Source organism: Berghia stephanieae, chromosome 6 (assembly GCF_034508935.2).
Source record: "Berghia stephanieae isolate SIO BIC M18660-M18661 chromosome 6, UCSD_Bste_1.3, whole genome shotgun sequence".
NCBI lineage: Eukaryota > Metazoa > Mollusca > Gastropoda > Nudibranchia > Aeolidiidae > Berghia > Berghia stephanieae.
Window position 1 is genome coordinate 65503508 of NC_088365.1, and position 11268 is coordinate 65514775.

Below are 11268 nucleotides of genomic sequence, written 5' to 3' on the forward strand. Positions count from 1 at the left end.
GTTACCGCGTTTTTGACTAGTGAAGAAAATATACGAGGGCAGTATTTGCAAATTCTACTTAGTTGATAAACTACGACATATGTTGCATTAATTTAGGTAGGTATTTATTTAGCATTTATCTTATCTGATTTTTTATTCTCTCCGATTGTCATGTGACTTTAATTCATATACTGTCAACTCGATAAAAATATTGAGCATTTATGTAGCGCAATATCCACTATATATAAATATAAAATTAAATAGCCATTAGGGGACCGGAGTTTATCCCGGTTTCTATAGCGTGGAACGGACAATAGCAATTGGTTGCTACCCACTGGATAGGATGATAGTCTATCACAAACTACCTTCCGTCATATCTGTAAGACCCAGTTACCGAATCATTGCTGGGTGGACAGGGAGGAAGCAGTGGGGTCAGAAAAAAATACGACAGGCTTCACCCGGAATCGATCTCGGTCCCTTTGGTTGTGAAGAGAATGATCTACCAACTGAGCTAGCGGGATGAATCCTGTCCAAGCATCATCATCATCATCTTCATCATCATCATCATCATCATCATCATCATCATCATCATCATCATCATCATCATCATGGTATTTATATAAATATAAATGGAAGAATGCGATCTTATTCGTACAGTTAGTGGCCAACTAATAAACGAACAAAATTATCCGTGGATAAACGGATAATCATGGAGTAATCTAGTAATAGTATAGTAATGGTTGGTAGTATAGACCAGATCACACAGTCTGCTGTATAGATAGTATGCAGATGACGTCACTCAGGCCTTTGTTATTGTTTTTGCCATCCGCGTTTGTGAGTTGTTCTCACTACACTGTATTAACCAGACTATAAAAGTTCATGGTACACAGAGTTTGTGTGTTGGTCCGTTATACTTCCGGATGGCAATGTTGTGAACTCCTCGGCCAAGCGCATTCTATCTATAGACTGCTCATTGGGATAGGATAATAATAATACCACTGAGAGTTGGGGCGGGGGGGGATTGCCAACTTGAAATTCTTCAAAGTAATATGAACATATGGAAATGCGATCATTACATTTTTTTAAAAATCTAATTTTTATTTTCCAAAACACTACAATTGGCAGCTGTAAGCAACAAGACCCTTTGATGACTCCGCCACAGCCGTCGAGGTCGACGTCACCACACGACGCGACGCAACGCTGCGTCGTATATCCAGAGGAAAAAAAAGTCGTGGCATCATATCTTCTAATTTGCCGGTTCCAAATTCCTAGGAAGTGTGTATGTAACCAGTTATTTGGACCACAAAAAATGAATATGAATCACAAGGTGGCATAACTATTAATTTAGTACCAGGATGTATAGGCAGATTCTTCTTCTTCTTCTTCTTCTTCTTCTTCTTCTTCTTCTTCTTCTTCTTCTTCTTCTTCTTCTTCTTCTTCTTCTTCTTCTTCTTCTTCTTCTTCTTCTTCTTTCTTCTCTTCTTCTTCTTCTTCTTCTTCTTCTTCTTCTTCTTCTTCTTCTTCTTCTTCTTCTTCTTCTTCTTCTTCTTCTTCTTCTTCTTCTTCTTCTTCTTCTTCTTCTTCTTCTTCTTCTTCTTCTTCTTCTTCTTCTTCTTCTTCTTCTTCTTCTTCTTCTTCTTCTTCTTCTTCTTCTTCTTCTCTTCTTCTTCTTCTTCTTCTTCTTCTTCTTCTTCTTCTTCTTCTTCTTCTTCTTCTTCTTCTTCTTCTTCTTCTTCTTCTTCTTCTTCTTCTTCTTCTTCTTCTTCTTCTTCTTCTTCTTCTTCTTCTTCTTCTTCTTCTTCTTCTCTTCTTCTTCTTCTTCTTTTTCTTCTTCTTCTTCTCTTCTTCTTCTTCTTCTTCTTCTTCTTCTTCTTCTTCTTCTTCTTCTTCTTCTTCTTCTTCTTCTTCTTCTTCTTCTTCTTCTTCTTCTTCTTCTTCTTCTTTGTAGTTTGTAGGGATGTTTCTTGTTGATTGCCTCAAACTGGTCGAAAACGTCAACCTCTGAATCTAGGGATTACGGATCGAAACATGGTGACCGGACATTGCAAGACAAAAACAAAAACAAAACAAACAAACAGAACTGGTTCCTATCTCAATTGAAATGTAAAACCACTCTTCCGGAGGACTGAATACAGGTTTCCATGGATGATCTTTAATGTCGACCAGCATATATTTAGACTAGAAAATTATAAGAGCCCATCTTTCTGAAACCTGAAAACCACATACACAAGGCATGTATTCAGTCCTCCAGAAGAGTGGTTTTACATTTCAACTGAGATAGGAACCAGTTTTGTTTGTTTGTTTGTTTGTTTTGTTTTTTTGTTTTTTTTTGTTTTTGGCTTGCACAATGTACAATGTCCGGTCACCATGTTTCGTAGTAGCGTATCCTGTATAATATTCACGGTACCGTTTTTCTCTTTATAGCTCACAGCGACTTAATTTTACAACATCGCTAATACGTAGATATACAAAGAAACTGGTAGAGGCTGGTCCGGATGGAGGTCATCAGATTTCAAGGCTAGAGATGCATTGACATCATTGTTCACGTACAGTACACTCTCAGGTCGACGAATCCATGAAATGACTCCATTATAGCATGTTTGGAATCCATAAAACCCTGACTTACTGGCCGTGAATAAACCCGTATTCTTATTATAGTCGTCTCTAATTTTCATTATAATTTCATTAAACACAACTGTTCCTCCTTTCGTTATATTATTATTACTTTCCATTAAAAAAAAAAAAACCAAAAAAAAAAAAAAAAAAAAAAAAAAAAAAAAAAAAAAAAAAAAAAAAAAAAACACACACACACACGCACAGAACAAGTAAATATGAACCTTCTTTGTGAAGTATAGTTATTAAGTTTATATTCTAAGAATGTAATGTCGCTTTCAATATATAACTTATCTTTTTCGGTGTTTGAGACAATAGTTTCTAAATCATGCACATTTGATATTTGGACTCAACTATGCGCCGCTCAAAAAATTGTCATCTTTGATTACTCTCATAATTAATGTATATATTGTCTTTGAATTAAGTATTATTATAATGAATCATTTCATTAACGTGTACGGCATCTGGTTCATACAGCTGGTAAACATAACAATTCTAATACAACAGGGCAGAACGGTCGTAACGTCACACCTTCTACTCTTCCGGTTCCAAACTCATTGGAAGTATGAATGTAACTAATCCTTCGAAGGACTAGTAATCAATAGTTTAATTCGTGAAAAGTTAAAAAGAGAATGGCGAGCAGAAGTCCTGACTTCACAACTTCCTCTATTCCAGTTCCAAACTCCTTGGAAGTGTATAACCAGTCCTCAGGAGGACCAGCAATGAATAGATTACATATTTTAGTAGCAGATTCTTCTGATAATGGGGCGTAACAGAGCGAGGATGGGTGATCTTTATTGACGACAAGTATTTATTTCGACTAGAAAATAAGATACCATCACTCTGAAAACAGAAGATCTGTTGTAAAATGTACGTATCTAGTCAACGAGAGGAATGGTTTTACGCTTCCAATGAGATTGGAACCAGTTTTTTTTTAAATATCACATTTTGTTCCCTATTCAGTACAGTAAGTCCCAGATGTAATCATTACACTGCGATTAACGACATTCATCATTCGGTCACGATAACACGATATAGACAATACGATATAGATAGAATGAAGTTGACGCCACTCGGGCCTTTGTTATTGTTTTTTGCCATTCGCGTTTCTCACCAAACTGTTTTAACCAGACTATAAACGTTCAAGATTACACATAGTTTTGTGTGTTGGTCCGTTGGATGGCAATGTTGTTAGCTTCTTAGCCAAGCGCACGCTATCTATAGGTAGTATACGTTTGGCTAAGGAGCTCACAACATTGCCACCCGGAAGTATAACGGACCAACACACAAAACAATGTGTAACCATGAGCTTTTATAGTCTGGATAATACAGTTTAGTGAGAATTACTCATAAACGTGGATGGCAAAAAAACAATAACAACGACCTGAGTCAACTTCTAACCATCTATAGATAGTATGCGCTTGGCTAAGAAGCTCATAACATTGCCACCCGGAAGTATAACGTACCAACACACAAAACTGTGTGTATCCATGAACGTTTAGAGTCAGATTAATACCGTTCAGTGAGCATTACTCATAAACGCGGGGGCAAAAAACAATAACAAAGACCTGAGTGACGTCATCTGCATACCATCTATATCATTAAAATAATCCTTTCTTTAAAAAAATATAGCATTGTGGAGAACATTGTGCTTATTTGAGTCAATAAAAAAATTGACACGGCGCACAACTCTACTGAAAGATTTGAAAATTAGAAATGTATTTTTTTACAGATAGATAAACAGATAACTTGATTTCCTTTTATAATTTAAAGTCAGTTTGAAAGTTCGTTGAGTCAAACAGATATCATAAAATATGTACCAACGACGACACTTGACTCCCAAAATCAACTAATTTTGACACTGTAAAAAGTTCTCAATAGTCTTCAACAGTCATACTGTCACTTCCTTCCTTATGACGTATGGTAACTTAGTAACACTGGCTCTAAACTATCGGAACAATGGCTGACGCCGTATGAAATATTTCCCCGGCGAGCTTATACGCGAGGTAAAAAACCCCATCAATTTGATCATGTATTGACTTTTACACATTCTGATCACAAGGCATATGAAAAGGGAATGAAAAGTTCTAGCCAGCATGAAGATTAAAAAGTAATGATTTTCTTTGTTTAGAACCAAGATGGCCGCCGTTGCCGGGCGCGTGACATCAGACTATTGAATCCAATTTGCGTCATCTATTTATGACATCAAGTATTATTATTACTTCCGTTGTGTTGTTGATTTAGCGGTGATCAGTGTTGTTATGTATAATTGCGTGTATGTTTGTGTGTGTTTGTGTGTGTGTGTGTGTTGTGTGTGGTGTATACATGTGTGTGTGGGTGTTGGCATTTTTCAGCAAATCGTGGCATTCATAGTGATATTATTCACTTGATCACATGAAGGTATTTCAGTCGCCATTTTTGATTCTTTTTTTTTTTTTACTTTTTGGGTTAGCTCGAGATCGGAGGATATTTCTTTTTCTATCAAGGTTTGTCATAAGTCTTAGTAAAGGTTCAAGGATGTTTGTTTTTCCATAAGGTAAGGAAAGGGGAGACATTCCGAAAGCTCCCACATCCCCAGTATTCTTTCAATTTGTATTTTTACCGTTGAAATTTTGTCAGGCATTTATTTATTCAATTTGACATTATATAGAAGTATTTTAAAAACTCTAGAACAAACCTTGATAGATTTGTGAAAGTTTAAAATTTCCTAATTTAACCATTGTTTTGATTTTCGGCAACCATTTTGATTTGTTAAATATTGAAAGGTAGTAGTGCAAAGCAGTCCGAGAGTTGTTTTTTTTTTTTTTTCTATTAGGGTTAGCTCGAGAGGTTAGTCATAAGGTGCTAGGGTGTTTGTTTTTCCATAAGTTAAGTAAAGGGGAGACATTCCGAAAGCTCCTACATCCCCGGTATTCTTTAAATTTGTATTTTCACCTTTGAACTTTTGTCAGGCGTTTATTTATTCAATTTGTCATGATTTTTTCTATTCGGATTAGCTCGAGATCAGATGATTTTTTTTTTCCTATTAGGGTTAGTCATAAGTCTTATTAAAGTGCTAGGGTGTTTGTTTTTCCTATTAGGGTTAATTAAAGGTACTAGGTTTAATTTTTTCTTGGGGTTAGTTGAGGGAATATATTATTAAATATATTATTGGGCCACACAGAAAAATCAACCGAAGATATACCAAATTACACAGACAACGTTGTTTACCAATCTGCCCTCATTAAATGACGGTGAGTACAGTATCGAATGAAAATAGTTCTTTCCCCGCGAAATTGCGGGCTTTTTACTAGTTTTTTTTTTTTAAAGCAAACAGATTTTATTTCGTGAAAAGCAAATAACTAAATTAACTTATAGCCGGACCGTACGCATCGTTAACTTATAGATAGAATGCGCTTGGCCAAGGAGTTCACAACATTGCCATCCGGAAGAATAACGGACCAACACACAAACTCTGTGTAACCATGAACTTTTATAGTCTGGTTAATACAGTTTAGTGAGAACAACTCACAAACGCGGATGGCAAAAACAATAACAAAGGCCTGAATGACGTCATCTGCATACTATCTATAGATATAATGAAATTGACGTCACCCAGGTCTTTGTTATTGATTTTTGCCATCCGCGTTTGTGAGTTAAAAAGTCCACGCTCAGAGACCCACAGCGGAGGGAGACCATTGGTCTGTTGGGGAGACCAAAATACCCTTTAGTGGTCTCCCTTCCCTCTCTCTATCTTTCTAAGAACAAAATGGCAGCACCCTTGACGAAATCGTCATGCCATTGCCATTGGCAAAAATTGTACGTGTATAGAAAGATTCTAGTCCGTTCAAATCATTGCCATAATTTCAGATACTTTCACACAACACTTAATACGAATGACGATACACCTGTAAGTTCAAGTTCCACAAGTTTGAAAACGAAACCAGTTTCGGCGAGTGCAAGTGTCGGCGTAATTTCTGAATCCAAGATGAATGCTGCCAGTGCTGGTGATCGCCTCGGTCACATAATGCAAATGTATGAAGACTTGGTAGGATTAACTGAAGTCAAAACTGCCCAAGACAATGTTGTAGAAGTGAGTAACAAAAAATACAACCTAGTAATTTTCATAATGAACAATGTTCAGTATTCAATTCAGTGCTCATACTGGTGAAAAAACATGGAAAAGGCAAAGGGGCCATTCCATGTCAAGTGGACCAAATTTTCGGAAATTGGGAACCACACCCCTTTTGATTTTCCTCAAACTTGGCTCAATTGAAGATGCTTATGAGACATGAAGAAAACCAAATTTTCAGTTCAGAATATGGATATTTGAAATTTTTACAATTTTTTGAAATTTTGTCTCAAAACGAGTGAAAATCAAATTTGCTCGTGGGTCCATTTTTGAGAGGCTATAACTTTTTTTATTAATCAAGCTAACTCTCTCAAATTTGGTAATCCAGTACAACTTTTAGCATAGATTACAATTATTTGAAGGAAAATGAAAATATTTATCAACTTTTGGAGTTATCTGCCCTTGAATATGGCTCCCCGTGATGTTCGTCAAAAAAAATGAATGTTTTCAATATTTTTTTTCATGACTTTAATGTTTCATTTTTGGTCATTGATGATTTGTATCTCAATAAATAACATATGGTCTAACATAATATAGCAAAAATATGGGTCTAGTACTACAAATTTTTGAACAATAACGCATAGCGTACTACGACGTGCACCAAAATCGCAAATTTTTGTCAACTTCAAGGCTCAAAACGGTCAAAGATGTCGGCTGGGATTTTTTTCAAAATTTGATATATTGTGCAGATACACTATTTCTATAAGCACACGGAAGCTTTCTTTGTATTTTGAGGTGCTTCATGGTAAAAATCACATGCAAAGAACATAAGTATATCAAGCTTAAGTTACAAAGGGGGATAACTAAATAAATTATTTAAACCCCCAAAATCGACTTATATTACATTACACAGGTAACAAACAAAGCTTAATTTCGTATAAGCCCCCTTTTTACTGAATTAACCTGCACTTTTAGAGCAATTGAGATATAAATCATTGATATTCTAGCTAACTTCTGAAGGGTGGGAAACTGCATCTATTATATCATTATCTAAAATATAATTTGAGCTCTCACTGCCACAATGCATTGATTATTTTTTTTTTTTTTTTTTTATTGTTTTGGGGAGAAGGGGGGGGGGGGGGGGGGGTCAATTTTAAAAAGGTGGAAATTCCTTCTTTGACACCAATTCACGGATTTCTGAGGAAAAACCATCGGCACTGAATGTTAAATCAAGCGAAGAATTTGGGTATCGGCCTACAATATTCATAGTAGAGGCAGAGGCCATGCATGTGACCTAAATGAAATCAAGATCTAAACAGGAGGTCAATTTCCTTTCGAGGCTATCGTGAACTCGATAATAGTGCTATCCATAAGCCTTGTTGCCAGCATCAACAAAACACTGCCTCAGAAGGCCTAGGCAATCATTGGTACATTGGTACCAGTCAGCTTTGACATTAACAAACTAGGAACTGTTTTGACTCCCTGTTGAACTATGCTTTTAAGGGTTTTTACAGGGCTTGCGGCTCATTAAGGTCATATAAGACAAAGGGGACTTGCTTCCAAAAGGGAACAGATGTAGATTCCAAAGTACACTATCAGTGTTCTTAGCTTGAGATCACCGGATCCCAATGAGACTGTAAGGAATACACTCAAAATGTTTGAGAAGGCCATAGTCATAGGCTAATTTCAGTTCACAGAACATATTTTTCTTGATGTGTCTACTCAATTGTGTGCAACATTATGTCTTAAACAGCAAATTATGCCGAAACGTCGTTTGTTTTGTATTGTTCCCTTTATTTATGAGTCACATTTACTCCCTTTATCTTTCACATGACAAATCAATTTGTTGAATTTAGGCTGTACAGATCATGTCACCCGACGTCCTCACTATTCATGGACTGTCATTCTTATGATTACTGGTTTATGCATCACCCTTCCTTTAGCTTGGCAGCGAGTGCCTCGCTCTCTGTTATATTTCTTGGAAGTTCTGAACATGAATTGGGTGAATGTTTTATCTTGATTGTTCTGGTGGAGTGCCATTTTTGATAATGATGAATCTACCACGAGGTTTGTAGTTTTTCGTGCCCAGTGCCTGTTTGCGTTCGGATGGGCTGTAATCTTTAATAGCAGTAATCGACTATATAGTCTTTTTTAAAAATCCCCTTGAAAACTCCTTGAATTTCAAAATGAAATTGCTTTACGAAACCTGCACCAATTCTTGTGCACCATTCAGTTAATCCCTAATCGAGTCCGTTCTCTGGGCATTTCGTGTAGGGGTATTTATTGTACAATAATATGATATGTAACTTTTTATGATTTTGATGAAATATGAATACTCAGTTTAACTGATGCTAGTTATTTATATTTTCTTTTGCAGGCTGAGAGAAATTTTCTGAAGATCCAAGAGGACAGGCGTACTTTGCAGCAAGAAATCACAGAAATTCAGTCTGAAGTTCGTTCTGTTGCCACTGAATTAGAAAAAACGCATCGGACTGATCCTTGCTACATTGATTTGGTCAAGAAAGAACACGGCATATTGGTGAAAGAGAAAGATATGGCATCCAAACTAAAGACTCTGGATAGATGTGAGCGGGATTTGTTTTCAGTTCTTAGTATGTGTGTGAGAGAAAGTCATGAGAAGGAGAGAGCGAGGGCAGAAAGAACAAAGTATTGGTCTGTGATGGGTTCTATCATCGGTGCTGTCATTGGTATTACTGGTTCCACGATCAATAATCACAGACGATTGAAAGAAATGAGGTCAATTGTCCAGGAGTCTGGAGAAACCAGTGCTGAATACAAAAAAATTGCTGATGACTTTCTAGCAAGACTTTCATTAATTCCATTCATTCATGATGTCAATAGTAATAATAATAATGATAACAATAACAGTCTGCCTTACGGAATCAACCCTTCGTTTTTAGAAAAATTTCAGCAATTGACAAAAACCTTTCACGATGATCTTAACTTGCAAACCTCTGAAATATTGTCTAGTCTTGTAGACATAAAGAAGTTGGCTGCCGTCTCACAAAGTTCTGATGAGAGCCATAATGTTGTTTATGTTGGGCCTGAGATACGTTGCATGTTGAAAGAGACTGAGTTGAAATTGGAGAAAAGTGCAAACAAGAATTTGGTGATATCTGTCTCTGTGATAGGTGGTATTTTGACCTTTGGACTTTCATTCATGGCATTTCTATTTAAAGGTTCGTGAGAGGAATGCTCTCACTAGGGTCTTAGCAAAAATCAGTAATCATTATTAATGAAGTGGTTTTAACGATTGCACAATAAAACATTAAACATGGAAAAAAGGAGTTATTGACACTTAATGCAGTAACTGTACATTCCCCAAGTGGATTTATTATGTTCTGGCTAAAGAAAGTTCACCTTCATGCTGTCTCAGGATGATGACTGTGAGAGTATCACTTTATTGTATAATGACTCGAATAGACTTTACTTTTTATACACTACTTTCACTTTTGGGGCATTACTCTCATAATTACTAGTTTATATATTTGAAGGGCTCCATTCTAAAATGGCATATATCCATTTATCATAAACTTGTGAAATCATTGATATATATTTATATATATATATATATATATATATATATATATATATATATATATATATATATATGTGTGTGTATATATGTAATGGTATCAGAGTGGTGTATACCGTATAAGAGGTGGGTTATCTCAGTCGCAGAGTCGACTTGGGTTCTGAACTGTAACCGTTCTGTGGAGGTGCTCAAATAGAAATATATTTAGAAATATTAGGATCGCTGATTTAATGTGAAGGTAGCCGAGAGACTATGATTTCATGTGGCTGGTGGTGGCTATGTCTCTCAGCTTTTGCAGTAGTAGTATAGTATAGAGTAAAAAAAAAAAAAATGAAGATATCGATTTCAAGTGTTGAGCACACACAGTTCAATTGTTCAGATCCCTCATCAACTCCGATTCTTCGACCACACCACCACGTGAAGAAAGTGTTAGTAAAGTATTAACGTCAGAAGACTTCTTATTCAATTTGTGGCTTTTATCGAATAAAGCATTACAACATCAAAATATGGAACATGCGTGATGTAATAATATCCACAGTTTTATTTTGTCCAGGATAGCTGTGGTCTAAATTGATTAGTTGGTGTGAGGTGTTTGTGCAATCTTCCTAAGTTCTTCATCTAGGAGTTTTGGGAGGTTAATGGGGTGTTTGCCTTGGTATCCTGGTTTGGCAATGGGTTCGGAATATGCCTGCATGGCTCTGTTATCTGAAATGTCCTCGGGGCGATAGAATAGCCTCACAGAATAAAACGTTAATACGTAATTAAACAAAAAGAATAATAGTAGACTTTTAATTAATCAAAGTTTGGCTGTGGGTAAGTTAAATTTTCATGCTCTTTTGATCTGTTGTTCAATTTAGTATTATTTGTTCAGGTCTGTAAATCTTCCGACAATTGTCGGAATTCCGACAGTACGATTTTGCTCTATAAATTCTGACATTAAAAATATAAAGTAAAAATAAATAAATAAATAAATAAATTTAAAAATAATTATATTAAAAAAAAAGTATATTCGTGACGTCAAAAGACAGAACCAATTAAAAAGAAAATAAGCATTTTATCTTGTGCCTCG

General features: G+C 35.9%; 1 protein-coding gene across 1 annotated transcript; it reads left to right on the plus strand.

The window, feature by feature from the left end:
• The first annotated feature begins 6335 nt into the window (after positions 1-6335).
• On the plus strand, positions 6336-10530 carry LOC144975466 (uncharacterized). Its single transcript, XM_078919572.1, has 2 exons — positions 6336-6664; positions 9021-10530. Exons 1-2 carry the CDS (start codon positions 6341-6343, stop codon positions 9849-9851), a joined length of 1155 nt encoding a protein of 384 aa, XP_078775698.1. The 5' UTR covers positions 6336-6340; the 3' UTR covers positions 9852-10530.
• Positions 10531-11268: the final 738 nt, after the last annotated feature.

Excerpts from the sequence above, each read along its gene's own strand:
- LOC144975466 (XM_078919572.1), top strand. The coding sequence starts at position 6,341 with ATGGCAGCACCCTTGACGAAATCGTCATGCCATTGCCATTGGCAAAAA. Across the intron at positions 6,665-9,020 it reads CCCAAGACAATGTTGTAGAA|GCTGAGAGAAATTTTCTGAA; the intron begins GTGAGTAACAAA and ends TTTCTTTTGCAG.